The 20,965-nt window shown below is 43.8% G+C and overlaps 2 protein-coding genes across 3 annotated transcripts in view; both read right to left on the bottom strand.

The window, feature by feature from the left end:
- Exoc3 (exocyst complex component 3) overlaps positions 1–4,489 on the bottom strand; it is a 31,215-nt gene extending 26,726 nt beyond the window's left edge. Inside the window, exons 1-2 of one of the 2 annotated variants that reach the window (XM_028873644.2) lie at positions 4,400–4,489; positions 2,627–2,817 (exon numbers count right to left, since the gene is read on the bottom strand). In XM_028873644.2, coding sequence (XP_028729477.1) covers positions 2,627–2,800 — 174 coding nt within the window. In that variant the 5' untranslated portion in view covers positions 2,801–2,817; positions 4,400–4,489. Of the gene's footprint in view, positions 1–2,626; positions 2,818–4,318; positions 4,338–4,399 lie in introns of those variants that run through there. The other variant, XM_037197247.1, reaches the window with a different exon arrangement.
- Positions 4,490–6,876: 2,387 nt separating this feature from the next.
- The window catches only part of Ahrr (aryl-hydrocarbon receptor repressor), a 98,501-nt gene continuing 84,412 nt past the window's right edge, over positions 6,877–20,965 (bottom strand). The window contains exons 8-11 of the mRNA XM_028873640.2: positions 18,876–19,072; positions 11,530–11,591; positions 11,135–11,276; positions 6,877–10,443 (exon numbers count right to left, since the gene is read on the bottom strand). Of these exons, the coding sequence (XP_028729473.1) occupies positions 9,435–10,443; positions 11,135–11,276; positions 11,530–11,591; positions 18,876–19,072 (1,410 nt within the window). The 3' untranslated portion in view covers positions 6,877–9,434. The remainder of the gene's footprint in view (positions 10,444–11,134; positions 11,277–11,529; positions 11,592–18,875; positions 19,073–20,965) is intronic.

The raw sequence follows: 20,965 nt of genomic DNA, 5'->3' as shown, positions 1-20,965 counted from the left end.
TGCTGGGAAAGGAAGGGTCAGTTTTCTCTAACAGCATTGCTCCTGGTAAGTTGACCACACTCCAGCGGAAGACCACACATCTAAGAATATCTGGGCAGCACAAATTGGTCTTGGAAAGTGGTTGCTTGCTTGTTTTTGTTTTGTTCTTTTTTTTTTTTTAGAAAGACACAAAGTTGGTTGAACAGAGAAATGGGGATGAGTCTGGGAAGAATTAGAGGTATGAATATTATCAAAACACATTATGGGAAACTCAAAAATTTCAAAGAACTAAGAGATATGTAAAAACAAAACAATAATAATAAAAAGCAATCCTAAAATTGTTACAGAAGCACAAGACTTCGAAACAGTCAAAGCAATTCTAATCAGGAAGAACAAAGTTTGAGGCATTACAATTCTGGATTTCAAATTATACTACAAAGTGAAAGAAATAGAAACAGCATGGTGCTGACACAAAAACAGACCCACAAACCAATGGAATAGGCTAGTAATGATACAGGAAAGAAAATAAATGCATTATAACTACAACCATTTAGTTTTTGATAAAGGTATCAAAATCACAATTGGAAAAGGCAGTCTCATTATAAACAGTATTGGGAAAATGCAGTATTTACATGCAGAAGAATAAAACTAGATCCCTACCACTCACCTTGCACAAAAATCAATTCAAAATGGATCAAAGATGTATGTAAAATATAAGACCTGAAACTTTGAAAATGCTAGAGGAAAACAGAGAAACACTGTAAGATATAAGCACAGGCAAACATACATTGAAAAGAACTCAAACAGGCTCAAGAAGTAATAATTAAGAATTGACAGCCAGAAATTAAAAAGCTTCTAAACAACAAAGGAAACAATCAAAAAAGTCAAGAGACAGCCTACAGAACAGGAGACTTTTTGCCTTCTCTATATCTAACAGGGTATTAATACTGACCATCCATAAAGAACTCAAAAATTCAACACCAAAAACCCCAAGTCATCCATTTACAAACAAACAAATTAAACGGACAGCTCTCAAAAGAAGAAATACAAATGGCAAAAAACAAAAACAAAAACAAACAACAACAAAAACCCAAAAAGTTCAACATCAGTCTTCAGGAAAATGCAATTAAAACTATACTCAATGTGGATGTGGTGACTGACACACAACAGTAAAGTCAGCAGTCAAGGCCCAATGCAAAAGAACTACTGTGACATTGAGGCCACATAAGGAGTACAAAGCCAGCCAGAAGTACATGTCCAAAAACATCACACACAAAGAAACAACAAACAAAAATAGCCAAATAAAAGATAAAAGTGCACTAATATTCTATCTCATTCTGATCACAACGGCTATCGTTAAAAAAAAAAATGCTGGGAGCTGGAGAGATGATGGCTCAGTGGTTAAGAGCACTTCTTGCCCCTGCAGGCCTGGCGTCAGTCCTCGGCACCCACATGGGGGCTCACAACCATTCATAACTCTAGTTCCTGAGGACCCAATGCCCTCTTATGACCTCTGCAGGCATCAGGCAAGCATAGGTACACATACATATTTGCAGAAAAAAAACACTCATATACATAAAATGAAATAAATGAATCTAAGAAGAAACATTTTTCTTTTTTAAACTGAAACAAATGACAACAAATGATAGCAATGGTGGGGGTGGGGAAGGAACCTTCTTTATACATTGCTGGTTGTTCTGTAAACTGGTATAGTCACTGAAATAAGTATGGAGTTATCTTCAAAACATAAAACTACCATACAATCCAGCTGTATCACTCACAGGTATATATCCAAGAGTCTAAGTCACATACCAAAGAGATAACCATGAGCACATCAGTGTTTATTGCTGTACTATTCACAAGAGCCAAGACATGGAACTGGCTTAGATATCCATCAACAGATGAATGGATAAAGTACACAGAATTTTATTCAACTGCAAAGAAGGATGAAACTATGTCATTTGCAGGAAAATAGATGACAGAAACTAGAGATCATTTTACATTAAATAAGTGAAATTCAGAAAGACAAATATTGCATGTTTTCTTTCAGAAGTGCAGAAACTAGATATAAGTACACACACAAAGACAAACACACCATGAAATTTAAAGGAGATTAGGAGGTGTGAAGAAATAGTCTACAGCAGTTTTCAACCTTCCTAACGCTTCAACCCTTTAATACAGTTCCTCATGCTGAGGTGACCCCCAACCACAAAATTATTTTTGTTGCTACTTCATAGCTGTAATGTTGCTACTGTCATGAATCGTAATGTAAAATATCTGTGTTTTGTAATGGTCTTAGGTGACTCCTGTGAAAGGGTCATTCAATCCCCAAAGGGGTTGTGACCCCCAGTTTGAGAACTGTTGTTCTAAATGAAAGGAACTAGAGAAAACAGTAAGAAAGAAGACAAAAATACCATGTTCTCTCTCATATACATAATCTAGATTTAAATATATATACACATAATATATATTATATTGTGTTGACTAACTTTTATGTTAACTTGACACAAGATGGAGTCATCTGAGAGGAGGGAACCTCAACTGAGACAAATATCTCCATAAAATAGGGGGCTGTAGGCAAGCAGGGTAGGGAAGAGCGGAAACTTAAGACAAATGACTCTGTCCCGTGATTTCTATGTTCCCCTACCTTTAGCCTGGCCTCCACAGAAGCCTTCTTCCGAGCCTCCCTTCTGCGATACTGCTCCACTTTGTCCAGCTGGTCTGGGCGCTGAAGCATCCCAGCAACCCTTTGGACTGCTGTTGCAACAGCCTCCAGGTCTGTCTCCTTCATGGTCAAAAAGCAGGCAGAGTCTTTGCACATATCATACCACAGGTACACTATGTACACAAAGGAGAGTGTATGTTAGAAAGGGCGAAGTGATGGCACCAAACTGACCATGCACAGGTCATGTGATCACAGTGCAACTAAAGGATAATTTCTATGATATTTAAATCAGTACACAGAAATAAAGGCTGAACTTGGGTCCTAAACTTAACAAAACCACAAATCTTTAGAATTCAAGTGCTGGGAAAATTTTACCTTAACAAAGAGAAGCACGGATATCTCACAGGCATGAGAGAGGCACACACACAAGATATTTATAGAGGGACTTAAGACTATGTCAAAGGCATCTCTATCACAATTATTCGTCCTATTAAAGACCAACTTTTCATTTCTGAAGCTGTCACCCCATTGCTGGCCATGCCCATTGAGTAGTCACTGGAAGACAAGGACTATTACATACATCTCAGCAGCCCAGTGGGCAAATATGAGTCCTATGACTCCCCCTTAGCACTGCTCTGGGTACCCAAGATTCCATTTCTTACTTTTTAACACCTTTAAAATAAAGTTAAGACAGCAAAAGGTACATATTCTCCTTACTCAAGTAGTTTGTTCCCCTAAGCACAGATGTTCAGATAGTAGGTCAATCAGCCCTCAATCTGAGATCCAATGCTACCCTAGTCATGGACCAACACAGGCTATGTGCTGATTATCTAGCAAATGAGGAAAATTAATAACATTGTTTCCTTTGATTTCAGCTACTCAATATTCACAGATATGATTAAAAAAAAAAAACAACCCTCCTCCTGGAGCTTTTCACTCTCCATTCCCATTTGGTCTCAGAAAACCACTAAAATCCATTGTAGACTTTCAGTCATGTAACTTCTCCCTGTATATCTCTTTGCATTTCTCATTCAAGTGGAACAGCATTGCAAATAGTATCTTCATCTTCTGATTATAAAATTATATATACTCAAATAGAAAATCTGAGCAGGCAATAGAAATAGGATTCTAGAGGCAACCACTTCTAACAAGACTATTTTAATTTTTCTTCTCTATTTCTTTAAAAGTTGAGGTTCCATTGTAAACATAATTGCAATTGCAGGTTTTTGCTTCTTGCTTTGACATGTTATTCTCAGCATTCCCAATGACATTAAAACCTATATCCTATTTTAAATAATTTTATTGACAGGGCTAGGTATTAAACTCAACATCCAACCACTCCAGCAGACAGGTGAAAGGCAGTCCAGTGACAGTGGTACAGGATGCTTAAGGAAAGCTGACAAAACCTTTGCAAGAAAGAATACACTTATAAACCTGAACACAGAGAATCAGAAGGTAAGAAACGACACGGGATCTCCATCAAGCCTGGTTCCAATGGCAGCCTGAGGACTGTCAGATTTGGGGCCACAGGGGCAAAAGGGAACTAACTCAGAGGGTTGAAACAGCCCCGCCCAAGGGGGGACGCTCATCGAGGATAGACCCAAACCCGCCCAGGGTGCCGCACCAAAGGCCGCCAGAAACGTCGGACAGTGTGGCCCCCGCCGAAGTACAAACCCGCGAAGGGGCACACTGTGCCAGCCCAGAGCCCCGCCCACAGCTCAACGACCCGAGGCCGCCAGAACTGAGGTTCCTCACCGTCCGCAAAGCTGCTTCCACCTCCCGGAGCCCGACCGGAAGTGTGCAGCAAGGTCACTTCCGTTTCCGAGGTTGGGGCGGAAGGACGGGACCAGGGTAGCCTTGAAGGCTGTTGCTGAGCGGGCAAATCTTCGGGAGTCTCCTTGGAGGCATGTCCTGCCCCTTGTGACAGACTCAAAATGACCAGGGATTGCGGATCCTGGCCTGGCTCAGCCTTCTGACGTTTGGCCCTTTCCCGGCCCTCTCTTCTGATGTATCACCTGCTGTACCCACCCCTTTTCTCTGGATTCACCTCACGTCTGCCCTTGCTCGGTTCCTCTCCTTAGCCACCTCAGTCTCTCCACACCTCTCTATCTCTTTACTGTGTCGTGTGTTCAAAGTTACACTACTTATACTTCGTATATTTGTTTCTTCTTGCTGACCTTGCCTTCACCTGTCCTCCAGAGGTTTCTGACAGCTGGTAGATTTCAGGCGTTTAAGACGATGGAGGCACAGAGAGGAGAGGGCTGCAGATAGCTTATAGTTAACATAGCCATAGCAGCTACAAAGAAAACAAAAACAGCAAAAAACAGCTGGTGGAATTCCTCCAGCTGAAGGAAGCAAGGAAGCATCAGGTTGCTTTGGCGACTAGGAACAGCCAGAAACTTTTTACGAGTTTCCCTACCTCTGCAGCCACAGAGACTTTCATGGGAAAGTCTGAACTGGTATGAACTTTTAGTAAATTTTGACGGGTTTAACTTCTCCCACTAACGCATCAGGTCTGACAGCTATGCCCTGACAGGTCTTATTCTTTCACCTTTTCTGCATACACTCTTGTTGAGTAGCACACCTACCCATAACACCACTACAAAGTCTGGATCTCCCAAACCAGTGAATGTCAGGGCAGATATTCAGTAAAGGACCAATGTGGGTAACCTGTCATAACTACAATGCAAATGATATGATGAAGTCAGTCTTTTGAAGATGCAGACCCTCCTTTATTGCATAAGCTGTGACTGAGAAAGTGCTCTGGTCTTAGTTTATAATATATCAGGAAGAACTTCAGCTTCATGGGTGTTTAATGCAAAATCAGAAAGCACAGCTACCAAGACAAAGCTGTAGTTTTTCTTGGCTACCTTATATCTAACTCCTAATCCACTGCTGCCTACTATGTGGTAGAGAGGTTAGTCATGGTGCTCCCTAACAGATTCAGTTAACTAGCCTAACTAGAAGTGAACTGCTTCAGTAAAGGATTCAACTCCTATTTCCTTACAACTCAAAAAAAAAAAAAAATTAAGAATCTTTCTTGATTTCTGTTTTTGGCCAACCACACAGTGACAGAGCTCAGGAAACACTTGGGGTCACTGGATGAATATACTAAGCATACTTTCTAATGTAGAGGTGGATTCATAGGCAGGCATAGGAATAACCAGGTCCAAGGTAGGGAAAGAAACAATGAAGTGGTGACTGAGGTCTGCTTCCCTGAAGCAGGAAGATGAATGCCGCAAACCCACTTTACACCCACCCAGAGCAAGGGAGGCACAGATTCCAAGTAGGTGGAGAGCAGATGGAGATTCCTTCTGGAAACCCAGATAATCAGTTCAGAGCTTCCTTGGTGAAAGAGTGGGGGTGGCTAGAAGGCTGCATAGCTATGTAGGGCAGGCTACTAAAGACACTTCACTTGGAACAAACTCCTCCTTCTCAGCCTGAAGAGTAGTACTGAGGCTCAGTCATTGGCAAAGAAAATCCAGAGGGGCTCTTTGGGCCCCCTCAATCTCAACAGAAACGATTTCTGATATGGCCAAGATCTGTTCGTGTTCTCAGAGAACAGAGCTTTTGCTTAGTTGCAGATTAGGTGTTATCAAATATGCAACAAGGATATAGAATTATAACATCCAGACAAGTTAAAAGGAGAAAAGGAAGAGAGAGTACAGAGTATCCCAGCAAGCAGAGAAAGTGGGGAAAGGGAGACTTGATCATACATAATTGAAAACAGAATGGGAAGTAGAAGTGTGCTCAAATGAGCACAAATAGATAAATTAAACATGGTGAAACTGTTATAAGAGAAAATTTAAAACATAAGAAACAAAAGGGTTAGTAGTGGAGGAAGTTCCTCACAATGGCCAGTTAAGCCTGAGAAAATGTGTGGTGGTGACATCAGCATCTAATGGCCGAGGTTTTGTCAAAAGCCACAGATGGAGACTGTTGTGAACATACAAAATGCATATGATGTAAATAAAAAGTGTGGTAACTATTGTAGGATAAAAATATCTCTGGATGAAAAGATCCCTCTGCCATGCCTTCCTCACTCTTGACAGGCAGTGTGAGTGTGGGGTGTCCTGGGGGCACATGAGGGTCCCAGCCTTCAATGAGAGCAGAGGAGGGCCCAACCCCAGCCCTCAACTCCAGCCTTTCTACTTTCACATTTCCCTTCTGCTGTCCTAAAATGTAAATCCAAAACGCTCTCTGAAGAAAAAGGCACACAATCTTACACTAAATACATGGAAACATGAGGTTTATTTTACACGTTTTGCAAATTTAGTACAAACCACAATATGAGAAATGCATCTGGATTCTCTGTTAAAACAGAGCACCGAGCAAACAGCACAGAAAGCTTCATTGTAGTATATCTGTTTAAAGCTCATTGGGCCAGTCTAGATCTTGAGGACTTTCTTCTAGTAGAAACTGCAAATATAAAGGACACTTTGTATTTATTCCTTCTTAGCCCATCTCTCATTATATTTGATTATGATTTTTTAGCCATATGGGCAAAAGTTAAATATCACCAGAAGTGTGAGCCTGTAGTTAGTGTAGATGGTGAAATCCTAAAGCAGGAATAACCTTTGTGCACCTCCCATGCAAGTTGACTGGGCATTTGTGATGAATGAGCAACAAAGGTGCAGTGTAGGAGATTTGAGCTTCCTTGGACAGTGTTGGCACCAGGTATCCAAGTTTGCGTACATTGTGATATGGCATCCCTCCAACACACAAAATCTGCAGAACTGACATCCAAGTGCCTAACTCAGTGTCCACAAAGCCTGACCTTCACAGAAGCCCAGGTCCCAGTTGAGCTGACCACACTCCACATTTGGTAACTCATCCCAGCAGCAGTCCAGATGAGGTACATCTGAAAGTTTAGAGTGCATGAGCAGAGACAACTGAGCTTTGGGGGGGAGGGGTCACAGCTCTTCTTTGGTTATATAGCAAGGGGATGGGGATCTAGCGAAAATTAGTAAATATGTAATAATGCATTTTATTTTATTTTATTGGAGAGGGATCTCGTGTAGGCTTGAACTGCTGATCTCTTGAGTGCTGGAATATACATCACCATGCCTAAATATGTCTCTGAATTCCCTCTTCTTGGCCTCTTTTCCCAGGTTTCTTCCACTGGCTCCAGGATGCTTGGGAAATGTTGTATACATTGGAGCATAAAAGTCTACTGTGTTCTCTGCTTCTTGTGTAAGAAGCATATTGGATCCCGAGTCTGTGTGATAGGAACACAGCTAATCACATTCAGAGAGAAATACTAGAATTTCAGACACTTGAGTGGTTTGAGCATGTCCTGTCCTTGGGAGCTGGGCATTGGTTAAAACAGGAAATGATGAGGAAGACTCAAACTATACCTGTTGTTATTCATTAATAATTCTAGGGTAAGCTATGCTTGGCAGAAGAGCGTAAAGTGGGACTAAGACAGTTTAAGTAAAGGAGGGAGAGAGGTGGCTGGGCACAGGGTGCAGAGCTGGGACATTATCCTGAATTCATGCTTCAGGTAATGGAGAAGCTGGAGTGAAGGTATGAGCATGCCTCATATTTCCTGTCTTGCCCTTTGAAAAGCCTCTGTGGACTGAGGGACAGAGAGAACAAAAGTCCCTAGGCTCTCATAGTGGGTATTCTCAGTTCTAGATCTTCAGTCATATCCCTGTCCCACAGTGACTCCTCTTGAGAGCCAGACAGCTCAAAAGCTGGGCAGAGGACCTGGTCCTACCCACCCAACCTGATTCTAACAAGGTGATAGGCGTTTTCCGGACAGCTTCTTCACAAAGCCAATAGCTAAGCAATGGTATTCTGGAGCCAGAGGTAAAGGAGATAAAGTCTGTATTGAAGAGAATACCTAGTAGAATTAGCCATGAGCTCCAGCAACATTCTTAAGACCTCAGGGGAAGTAATGTCAGAGGTGGATGATCATCACCAAGGAAGACTATCTGTACCATACAGGCAAGCAGAGCACAACAGGATTTTTCCTGTTCAGTGGACCCTGTGCTAATACAGCAGGATTTCTGGTCTGACGAGCCCTTCCCTGGAACACTCACCTGCACCATCAGCCATAAGTCATTTGCCAATGGTTTGTGGTAACCCATCCTTTCTGTTTTTTATTTGATATTCACATTTCCTACAATCAGAGTGCATTGCCTTTACAATTCAAAACAAATACTAGCTGCCTTCCTCTTCCCTAAGTCTCCCTGGGCTAGGAACTGTTGCCCTTACCTGAAAGCCCTATAGACAACAGCCAGGGACAATGCCTCCTCATCAGTGTGGCTCACCCTTTTCTGTATGTTGTGCTTCTCTGGTTCCTGGCCTGGACACTATAACCTCTACCATGTGATATGAGCAGGGACACAGGTACATAAACCATACTCAGAAATCCACAGAAAACACCAAATGGGATGGAATGTTTCCCCGACCACCACTATGCAAAGTGTGGCTTCAGATCTAACTCAGAGCCTCAGAACTTCTGCTGCATACAGGCAGGAGATGTAGCAAGACTGGGCACCAGGGCACATCACTTTGACACATCAGTTGGGGGTTGCCCAGCATAGAATACTATTGGCTACTTTCTTAAACACTTTAATTTCTCAAAGAGAAATGCTTTCCACTTGAACAGACCTAGGTTTATGCATGAGAATCCTCTGATGCTCTATATGATTCAGGTGCTTTACTTCTCAACTACACATACGGAATCAGCCTCACTCGTTGAGTTCTGTAAAGAACATCACCAGAAGAATCTCTGATCATATCGTATCATCCAATGACTGAGATTTCCACCAGAGCAGCAGCTCTAGGGTAGGAAAATTCCATCGGAGCATTTGGGTGGGATCACAGTTATAGAGGCACTCTTAGGAAATATTCTGGGCATAGCCACTTGGCCAGGAGAAGCCCATGATTGTGAGTCCAGGGGCTCACGCTTAACAATAGGAGCTCTGCAGTCTTGGCCCAAAGAGGGGTGCTGGCTTTCACTGTGGCCCCGCATGAAGAGGTGGTGAGGAGGCTCTGGATCCAGGCAGGTGCAATGTGCAGGAAGGAAAGGAGCCTGCTCCCTGCAGGATCCAACAGTATCTCTGCTGTGGGGATTAGTTTCCAGCATACTATGCCCAAGGTGTGGGGTACAGACCTGCTGCCTATAGTCGGGCTCTGTTTTTAGATGCATCCTGGCAGGGAAACTGACCAGATGTCTCCTGGCCATGTCGCTGGCTCCCAGCCACACCCGGCTAGTTGTGCTGGCATCAACTATATCCTGGGACCCAGATTCATTTTCCATCTTGATCGGTACTTCCAGTGACAATATCGGATTACATGGAGTGTCTATGGTCACTGGCAGACTGGGCAATTTTGCATCCTCTGTAGAAAAGCCCCTGGCTGTGAAGCGCTGCATTCCAGGCAGAGGGATCCTGGATCCCAGGCTTCCCTGGGGGATATGACAGGTGGAAGGATGTACCTGGCCCTGGTGGATATCTTGCAAGGGTCTGTTCATTTGGCTGCAGTAGGCACCAGTGGGATGGTCTGGTGAATCTTTGAAAGAAGTCATATTGCTGGCACTGAACATGCCCTGACTTCCAGAGTAAGGCATACAGGAACTATGGGGCATTGGACATGTGGATGGCTCATTCTTACTAGGCTGCCGAGTCAGCTTGGTAGTGACCTCCTGACTTCTCTGTTCTGTGTTCCAGTTCAGGTGCCTCAAGTGTACTGGTGTTTCCAAGCCATAATTGTACTTGTGCATCTCCCTCTGCCCCCGGGCACCATTGGACCTCCTTGGTGCATGCTTCTGGTCCTCTTCTTCTCTGTCCCTTCAGAGAAAAGATAGCCATTGAACATAACAACAGAAGTGATATTCTTACCTCCTTGGGGGCCTCGGCCTTTCTATGAGAGGGTAGCAACTTAGTATGTAACCAATTGAATCCCAAGGGCAGCTTCAAGTCTTCCCAGACCACATTGGCTTTTTCAACCACCTATTGTCAATCCAAGGGAACAATGAAGAGCCTCCCTTGTTCTACCTTGCCTGCCTTGGTCCCTAAGTTCCCAGGCAGCATGCTGCTTTCCTTGCTCCAGGGAAGCACTACTGGGCATGGGTGAGCATCCTCCATCAGCCATATGATCATGACTAGTATAATACTAATAAAAAAACAGTCCTGAGGTTGACCCCAGGACACTTTGTGGCTTCAGGACTAGCACCTGTGTGATGAGAGATAAGGAGGGTTCTACCTAGTAGCCAATTTGATAGAGACCCCTGGTTAGGGTCGGGTGAGAGGGTGGGCAGTGGCAGGTGGCAAGTGAGAGAAGGGCTGTGACCTGAAAGGATTTCTGAGCCAAACACGCTCCTCCCAAACTCCTTGCTGTGCAGGCTGAGAGGATGTATACAGGAATACAGGTGTCAGGGCTACAGCCACTATTTCTTACCCATGCCTATCCCATCCTTTCACTCTGATACCCATAGTAACTTAACCAGGGGCTGGGACTGTGCAGCCTGGTACCACTTACCCTGAAGCCCCCTTGGGGTCCGGGAGGAGATCAGGACCACCCCTGAGGCACAGACATGAAGGCCTGGCTAGGGCCCGGGCCCAGTGGCTCCTATCTGTTTGTCCCCTGAACAGTGAAATGCCATTTTCTCCATTACTCCTTCCTATTAGAATTTAGAGAGGAGAAAGATGTCAGAATGAGGGCTAATGGGAAGGTTTTTTGTTTGTTTGTTTTTGTTTTTTCTCAGCAGTGATCAGGACCAAAGTGACAGTAGCAGGCAATTATCTCAGTGGTACTCCCTGCTGGCCCTGGCATCTCCAGGGAACACACAGAGTTCTGCAGGCATGGGGAACTCTCTCAGGGACAAAAGCATCTTGCCATAGAGAAAAGATGAAAACATGAAGTTTTAGAAGTACCTGCTAAGTAATTGTGTTTGGGATGCAATTCTGATTCACACAGACTTGTAACAGCTTTTGCCCTGTGAAGACCAGATAACAGCATTAATGTATGTTAACAATATGACAATGAAAGGGATTAGCAACACAGATATTACTGCTTTTTCAAGAGAAGATAGAAATAACTTACACCTTTTAATCTTTATATTGCAGAGATTAATATAAATATAATATAATTAATTACTGTAGGAGGTAGATGGCACATAGGTGGCTTTAGAGATTGCACCTTCCTCCCCTCCAGAAGGCAAATACAATTGACTCCTATGATTCAAGGAAATTATGTTCTATACCATTGTAGATGTAACCAACCATCTTATTAAATAAGAAACACAGAACCAATGTAAAGAAGAAAGCCAAGAGGTCAGAGGTCAGAGCTCAGAGCTAAAACCTTACCCTTCCTCCTGCAGTGGTCCTACCTCTCTGAAAGAGACCTACTTCCTGTGTGTTTGTCTTTATATAGTCTTTCTGTTCTGCCTTCTCATTTGTTGCAAACCCAAACACATGACTGCCTCGTCACTGTCTGTATGTACAGCCCTCCAGGTCTTAAAGGCCTGTGTCTCCAATGCTGGCTGTATCCCTGAACACACAGAGATCTACCTAGCTCTGTCTACCAAGTGCTGGGATTAAAGGCATGCGCCACCACCACCATGCTCTTGCTATGGCTCTAATAGCTCTGACCCCCAGGCAACTTTATTTATTAACATACAATTAAAATCATATTTCAGTACAAATAAAATACCACCATATACCATCATTTTAACAATGAACTAGTGATCACAAAGCCACTATCCCCAGGGTAAATATGGGGGTGTAGGGTTGGGGTGAGAGTTATAACAGGCACTTGGAAGCTGTTTTTATTAAAAACAAAATTCCTCACTTGGGCTCAAAAATTATCTAAAAGCAGGATGAAAGTCTGGCATCTCTACCTTCACTTTGCATCTGTGTCCTTTACTTTAGGTCACCTGCTTCCTACGTATATAGGTACACTAATCATTCATGAAGCATCTAAGTTCAGGTTATTATTGCTGTGATGAAGTATCGTGACCAAAAGCAACTTGGGGAGGAAAGGGTCTATTTCACTCAGAGTTCTATTTAATAGTTCATCATCAAAAGCAGTGAGGGCAGGAACTCAAGCAGGGCAGGAACTTCTAGGCAGGAGCTGATGCAGAGACCAGAAAGGAATTTTGTTTACTGGCTTGCTCATCCTGTTTTCTTATAGAACCCAAGGATCGACCACCAGCCCAGGGATGGGGGAGGGCCCACAATAGGCTGGGCCCTCCCCCATCAATCACTAATTAAGAAAAGGCCCTACAGTTGGATCTTATGGAGGTATTTTCTCCATTGAGGTTCCCTCCTTTTCAGATAACTTTAGCTTGCGGTTGACATAAAATCATCCAACACACTATCTCATTCGTCTTCAAGGCTTAAGACACAAAGATAAAAATAATGGAGGCATCTTCTTGTCAGCTTTTTACTGCATCCTGTTTCATATTCTCGAAGGGTGACCAAAGGTCTTAGTCATTTCCCCAAACCTGAAGACACCTTATATTTCAGCAACAGGAGGGCCTCATAAGACAGACTGTCCATGATGGTAGGGCTGTAGCTTGAAGAAACACTAACCATCTCCTGAGACCCAGTTTATCTCCTCAAGCAATAAAGACTTTTTCAGACCATTTTGCAAAACCAGAACTGATACAATGGTTAACAAGATTACCATGCCTTGACTGGAACTGCTTAATTAAGCATACTTCTTACTCTTACCCCAATTCTGCGTCTATTCTAGCCAGATGCTCATGTAAATGCTCCAAAGATGGGGCCCTTTCATATGTTCCTGTCTCCACTACCATTGGTGTCTCCCTTCTCCACTTTCATCACTACTGGTTTCTTTAGTGGACATATTTGGATGGGTGGCCAAGCTGGCCTGCTAGGGCTCCTGGAGTCATGAATTTTTCCCTTAAATTCTATTTAAAATAATTTTGAGTCATCCTGATAGATAGCCATTTTGCTTTTGGGAGGAGAAATTTAGGTGGTTTGCCTGATGATGCCTCTCTGCTGAGTGCCAGTGCTGGACTTCAAACTCTATCTACTGAACTCACCCCAGAGTGCTCTGTGCTCTTTGTGCCTGCGGTCTGTAAGGAGCTGAGACTGAGAGAGAAGGAAACCTGGCCTGCTGGGGCACTGCTGGGAATGTGTACTCTCTGAGAATCCTATTTTTCCCAATTGTGTATCTATGGACAATGACAAAACTGTGGCAAGGGTTGATTTGGGGATTTGAAATAAATTTTAGCAGGTAGGTAAAAGAACATAGCAGGTTGAAGAAACAAAGACAAACAGCCAACACAACCCTTGTTGAGAAAGCTGTGAGGGACAGCAGCCGCTCCTGCAGTAACCATGCACTGCTCTCAGAGCAGCTCTCGGGGCCTGGTACCACCATCTCTGCCCCTGCGGAGAATGAATGTGATGTGCTTGCTGAAAGCAGTTCTGAATTTAGGTCAAAGCAGAGGGGCAAGAGTCCTGAACACCAGGTTCTCCCTAAGAGTCTGAATCGTTTATACGGTATGGCACCTACTTAAAGGGCTACTGCCTTCAGAAATCCTACAAGTCCATCTTTTTGTCTCCCTGAAGGGGGGTGGCCTATGTACCCAATCTTGTGCCCACCATACCTAGAAAACAGAGTGAAATGGCACCAGAAATTGCATTTTCCTACTTGGGTTCCAGGGTGCACTAGAGGTCTCTCTCCAGGCCTAGCTTTGAGCACAGCATTAGTGTTCCCAGAGCTTTGTTTTGGGGCTAGAAAAGCATTCAGGAAAAAGAAAGTTTGTGGGAATCTCTGATGGAAACAAGCCAAATTACCCTTTAAAAGCAGGAAACTCAAACAGTGAACAAAGGCAGAGTACTCCTTTAGATTGATATACACGGATCTTTCCACTGACCCTGCACAGGTAGGGCCTACCCCTGAAAACTACTGGGCTCTGCAGACCACTGGGCTCTGGCTGGCTAGGTCATGGCATTTAAGTATTTTCCCCACTGGCCTTGCTTTTCTTCCCTTATTTTATTTATTTATTTATTTATTTATTGTTTTTTGTTTTTTTTTCGAGACAGGGTTTCTCAGTATAGCTTTGCGCCTTTCCTGGGACTCACTTGGTAGCCCAGGCTGGCCTCGAACTCACAGAGATCTGCCTGCCTCTGCCTCCCGAGTACTGGGATTAAAGGCGCGCCACCACTGCCCAGCCCTTCCCTTATATTTTATATGCTATTTCTTTAATTTAATAAAATGAGGAAAGCTGGGCAGTGGTGGCACACGCCTTTAATCCCAGCACTCGGGAGGCAGAGGCAGCGTGAGTTCGAGGCCAGCCTGGTCTACAGAGTGAGTTCCAGGAAAGGCGCAAAGCTACACAGAGAAACCCTGTCTCAAAAAAAAAAAAAAAAAAGAGGAAGTACACAAACTTATTTTTAGAATGTTCTAGAAGTCTGATGTTATCAGTTTGCCAGCTCAGGTTGGGAACCTCCTAGGCTATCTTCAGTCTCAGTTTCATCCCTGGAGGCTACTTCCATATGCCCTGCACTTAGGAGACAATGGGGGCGCAACTCTGGCTTCAGTGCTAGGTAGGCACTGGACAAAAGTAAGAATAACAAGTCTAGGAAATCAAAGCACAGAAAGGAAAACTTTATGTGACTGTTGTTGTGCACATATCATTTACAGAAGATGGAGATGAGTTACAGATGCGGTGGCAGGGTGAAGCCAAACCCAACAGGAGAGAGGCAGGCTTCAGGTGCTTGCCTTAAATGCAACCACTGGTGTTGTCTGGTAAACAAGCCACTATATAAGCAAGCAACAGAGACCACCACTGAAAATAGCAGGACAAGCTTGCCAGTGGTGATAATATTCCTAAAGGTAGATGGCTCAGCTAAGGTATGTGACTACCTGCATTCCACCTGTATTTCTGAGTCTGTTGTAAATGTCCTTTGTCACTGTATACATCCATTGGAAAGTTGTCGTGGTTGGGAAATATACATAAAGTGTGATCCAGGAGTGTGGTGGTTTGAGTGTAATTGGCTCCCATAATCTTACGGGGCACTATTAGGAGGTGTGGCTTTGTTGAATGGGTATGGCCTTGTTGGATGAAGTGTGTTACTGTGGGGGTGGACTTTGAGGTTTCTTATGCTCAGGATACCACCCACTGAGTCAGTTGATTTCCTGTTGCCTGCAAGATGTAGGATTCTCAGCTCCAGCACCACATCTGCCTATACACAGTCATACTCCCCAACATGATGATAATGGACTGAACCTCTGAAACTGTAATGAGCCACCCCAATTAAATGTTTTCTTTATAAGAGTTGTCGTGGTCATGGTGTCTCTTCACGGCAATAGAAACCTAACTAAGACAAGGAGCAAGATGAACAGACAAAGGCACGCAGCTAAGGAAGAAAGGCAGAAATAATGGGGGCCAGATTTCCACCACTGGCTGAAACATTTGCTAACTGCATCTTCTAAGTGTACATATTGTATGTGGTGGTGAGCTCTGTGTCTGTGGGTTTGTGCAGACTTGACAAATTACTCCTGAGGGTCAGTTAACCTGTATTCATGTGCTGAATTGGTAACCCGCTGAGGTTTTCTTCCCACCTGGTGTTTATTGTTATTCCCTGCAAAATGGGAAGGCAACAGACACTTAGGTCAAACAAGGGGACTTCTCCAAGAGCAATTACAGGGGACCAAGGCCATGGGCTAAGACTAAGCCACAGAGTGGTCATTCAGCCTTGGCTGCAGCAGAGAGGCCAAGAAGGGTGAGAGAAGGGATCTGGTGCAGCAGAGCAAACAGGATCCCTTCCTTTTCAGCCAATAAGCCAAGAGAGATCACAGAGTAAGTAGCTCATGGATGAGGAAGGGTTCATTAGTGGCACTGTCCCAGGATGCTTGCTTGGGGCATGACATCCTCAGGTCAGGATGGGGAGGCTAGTAGAATGGGAAGTGCCTCCTGAAATGGCCTGATAAGGCATTTAACTGCCCTCATGGAGGCTGTACTGTGGAGGGAACAAGATTGATGAGGAAATGGCGGTCCCAGAGGCCCCCTCCCCGGCACTCTTCCAGCAACCAAGGCCATGGAAGAGCTCACAACTGCCTCTATGAGAAGAGCACCATAGCTCAGGTTACGGCCAGGGTCAGGGTTACAGCTGAAACTCCTGGTTCAATTTTAAATAAATGGAGAGTCCATCTCAGCTTTCATTATTTATTCCAAGCCTTGCTGTCTTGGCTAATGCAACCATAGCCTGAGACCTAACTATGCTCTGGAGGGGGTGATGGGCAGCTTGGTTCTGCTTTAGTCACCAAAGGACATACAAGTGTCTGGGAATTAGGGTTGTTTTGACTACTACTATCATAGCAGAACAGGAGAAAGTGTTGCCTACAATCTAGTGGAAAATTGTTGTGTAGCAGCTCCCTCCTAGATTAGAACTTTTCATCTCAGAGGGAAATGCCTTAAGGCATAGGATGTAAAAGAAATAGTTAATGTCAGGATGTTTACAGGGAAGTGAAACAAAACAACAGGATGTCCTAAGGAAGGCAAAGCATTCAATCCTTCATGGAAGATCATTCATTAAGACAAGAAGTAAATAACTCAAAATAGCTTCAGGAAGTTCCTGAAACTGAACAGATTCACTAGGCATCTACCAACAGTATATAAGCAGCAAAAACTGCTGAGAATCTCACAAGTTAAACTTCCTAGAAGACCCTCAGAGGGCCTGAGGTGCCTAGAAAAGACTCAGACCAACAGAGCCACAAGGAAAGGCCACTCTCCAACCTATTGAGCTGCCTAAAAGATAGGCAGTATGCCCCAAATTTCCAGCTTTTGTGATCTGTCACTCATGCCGGAGTGGGCTTTAGTGATGTAGCTGTCTTTGAGTCATTTCTGTTCCTGTAAGTAACCCCTCATCCACATTCCTATAAGTAACCCTAATAAAAGTCATTAGTTTATCAAGTTGGACTTTATGATATCCATGCTTTGATCTGTCTTTGAAAGGACCAAGTAGATGCCATAACAGGTTTCTCAGTCTTCTCTCAGAGATCAGGCCTCAATTTCAGTTTCCTGAGACTTGAACAAGCAGTTTCTGGGAGGGCCATGAACAAAAGACAGTCCTTGCAGTAACTTCCTTTCTGCATGTGTTCTGACCAATTAAGGTTCAGCCAGTTGTTTACTGTCTGGGACCCCTCGCCAACTTAGAGCTACCGTGCATGGGTCAATGTGAGAGTCCGGGCCACTGAGCCAGCCCCCACAGTTAGTACGTGCTAGGCCAGCCAGCCTTTATGGCAGCTCAAGGACAAAGCCTGGGACTTGTCCAGGCCTGCCCCAAAATGGATAACTGTAACCACCAACTAACCCTAGCCGATTAAAAATTACTAACATGATTACCACTCACATAAATGAATCCTGAGTCTGTTCCTATGTAGTCTGTAGACCCCAAGCCCCCTTTGCTTTAAAAACCCTGCCCCATTGCTACTTGGGGTTTCTTCTGCTCTGCTGCTGTGTCAGACCGACGGAGAGTCCCAAGTTAACTCGCAATACAAAAATTCTTTGCTTTTGCATCAGATTCAGTCTCTTGGTGGTCTTTGGGGGGGGGGCGTGTCTCTGGGCACAACATCTTCAGTTCAGTATCTCAGATGAGAAGACATTTGTTCATGTCTCTCCAGGAATAGTATCACACAACAGAAACCAAATTCAGAACTGAGGCATCCCTGTCTCCCAACTCTCTCTGACCTCGTACTCCCATGTCACTATACCAGGTAGAAAATAGCTTTATATGCATAGCATTTTAAATCACTCCTGGAAATGGATCCATGAATCAATCATAGACATGGCCCAGAAAACTAGGAGTGTTTTCTATTCTTGAAAGTTGAGAAAATGCCATGGGACTGGCCAGATGAGGGCCTAGAGATCTGGCACAGTCCTGACACTAACCTTCGATATGCCTGTGCTTGCTAAATATCTGTGTTGTGCCCAACACCAACAAACCGAGGAGATGGCAGGGCCCATAGAGTGACAGGCCCACTTTGGCCTCTCTCTGGGGGCTTGTTTACTCTGAGCCTAGAGGTTAAGGGCAGCTTTAGTGTAGCTGCAATGAAAGTGTGTGATGCTATAGTTTGCACCAATTTTGAAAAGATACTTTTCTCTAAGAATAGTCAGGTGCTTTGTATAAGGGTTTTAAAATGTCAGACTTCATGTTTCTTATTTGCTAGGAAAAATTAAATAGAAATTACAACATGCAGGACATTTTGCTATCATAGTTTAATGTTGTAAAGTGATAATGCTCACCTTGAGTCCACTGTAACCACAAAGTCTGTCCTGTGCTTTGCCCTCAAGAATGCACTTTTCATTTTCATCTCAGCCACAGAAGGCAGGACTGGCACCACAATGCAAAACAATGAGAGTCGAGGGGGAAGGGCTGTTCCGGATGGTGCCTTCTTCTTCTGTCCAAACAGGAATTTCAATTTTCCTTGGAACTGCATAGTCTGGTGTTTTAAAGACAGAAGGACAGTTGTTCACAGAGTCGTGAAGGTAACTTTGTAGCAATACCATCATTCTCACCGTTTAGGAAACCCCTGCTTCCCCTACCTTAGTGACTCTCAGCCTCCTGGATACTAGCTCTGCCCTAGGGCTACAGTTCCTTCACTGGCAGTCTGGAGACCATTTATGGATAGCATAATCTCACCCACGCACATGGTGACACCTCCCCTGCCCCCACGTGTGTATATAGAGAAAGATATAAGTACACATCTACTTGAGTTGTCACAGATTTATACCAAGCCATCAGCCATCGTTTGCAGGAGTTCCCTGAGAGCTGATCTAGCTTTAACTTTCCATTTCCAAATTAGTATTTCTCACTTTTAATGATAAGATAAGGACAACTTAATTTTATTAATCTAGAATATACAGGGGCCAGGCAATGGTGGCGCATGCCTTTAATCCCAGCACTTGGGAGGCAGAGACAGGCAGATTTCTGTGAGTTCAAGGCCAGCCTGGACTACAGAGTGAGTTCCAAGAAAGGTGCAAAGCTACACAGAGAAACCCTGTCTCAAAAAACCAATATATATATATTCATATAGGGAAGGCTGCTATATCACTGAATTAGTTCCCAAGTTCCTTCAGGGTTCTCCTGCCTTCAGATGACCTAGCAGCATGAACCCATACCCTCTCTATCCCTTTATGCATCCATCTTCTCTTCTTCCATCACTCTTCCCTTCTTCCCAGCTCATCCATGCCTGAGTACATCCATGGGTTGTGGAATGAACAAATACTTGCAAGGATTCACTTAGTGTCAATCACATACATGGTGTGGGCAATTTTAGGCAGTGGTGTACTGGGAAACATTCAATGCCCAGCTCCAAGGAAAACAATTCTAGATTTTCAGTGTTTGTCAGTTTCTTTGATATAAATATTCCCACTATGGCTGATTGAGAATTATTGACACAAAGTCAATCAGATCTCAATGTTTTAACAATTGATCCTGGGCAGGCAGCACCCTCCCCACCCCTGCCTAGACTTTAGGATGAAGTGGAAAGGGCCTGTGAAGTGCCTGTGGATTAACCCAGTGTCAGTGGTTCTTTGTGAATTGGTATGAGATAATAGATTTGAATGGAGGCATAAATCACACCTTTTTTCTTTTTTAGCTATATTTTTAACTTATTACTTGAAAATTTAATATATATATAAAACATATTTTGATGATATATGCCCTGAATCTCCCTGTTAACTCCTATGGGCAGGCCCACATGCAGGGAGATTCAGGGTGGATATCATCAAAATATGTTTTATATATGTATTAAATTCTCAAACAATAAGCTAAAAATATAGCTAGAAAAAGTACATGGTGGGTGGAGGGAGGGAAACTTCCTAAGTAATATAAGCTGTGATCTTTTATCCTGTGTCTTTTTCCAACTCACCACAGCTTGTGGGTAGCTCACAGAGCCATGGATACAGAGCTGGGTGAAGCTGGTGTGAATTGGAAAAATCTTCACAAATTATGATAGAACAAGAGAGTTTACTGAGGCTCTAGGCAGACCCCATACAGATTTCCTTAGGGCTCTTTCCCAGGTGTACAGTAAGCCTGCTAAGAATTGTCAGCTCACCCTTTGGTGTATGCTCTGTAAGGATCTGCAGCCCCCAGGGCTTGACTTCTGGGGCTCCATAGTCCAGGTGAGGGAGATAACCCCTTCTCCTGGAAACTCAGTCCAGTTGGAGGAGATGGGACGTTCCCATGATCCTTAGTCCAGGTTGTGGAGATGGGAATCCTTTGAGAACCTTTGTCCAGGTTAGATATATGGGGCATATATGCCAGGTTTGTTCTAGGTGGACCAGAAGGACAATATGCAGTGGTCACAGGATCTTACGGTCCTGGGTCCACA

The sequence above is a fragment of the Peromyscus leucopus genome, chromosome 19, assembly GCF_004664715.2.
Source record: "Peromyscus leucopus breed LL Stock chromosome 19, UCI_PerLeu_2.1, whole genome shotgun sequence".
NCBI lineage: Eukaryota > Metazoa > Chordata > Mammalia > Rodentia > Cricetidae > Peromyscus > Peromyscus leucopus.
Note: the sequence above shows the minus strand (reverse complement) of the source record. Positions and strands in the feature narration are given on the sequence as shown.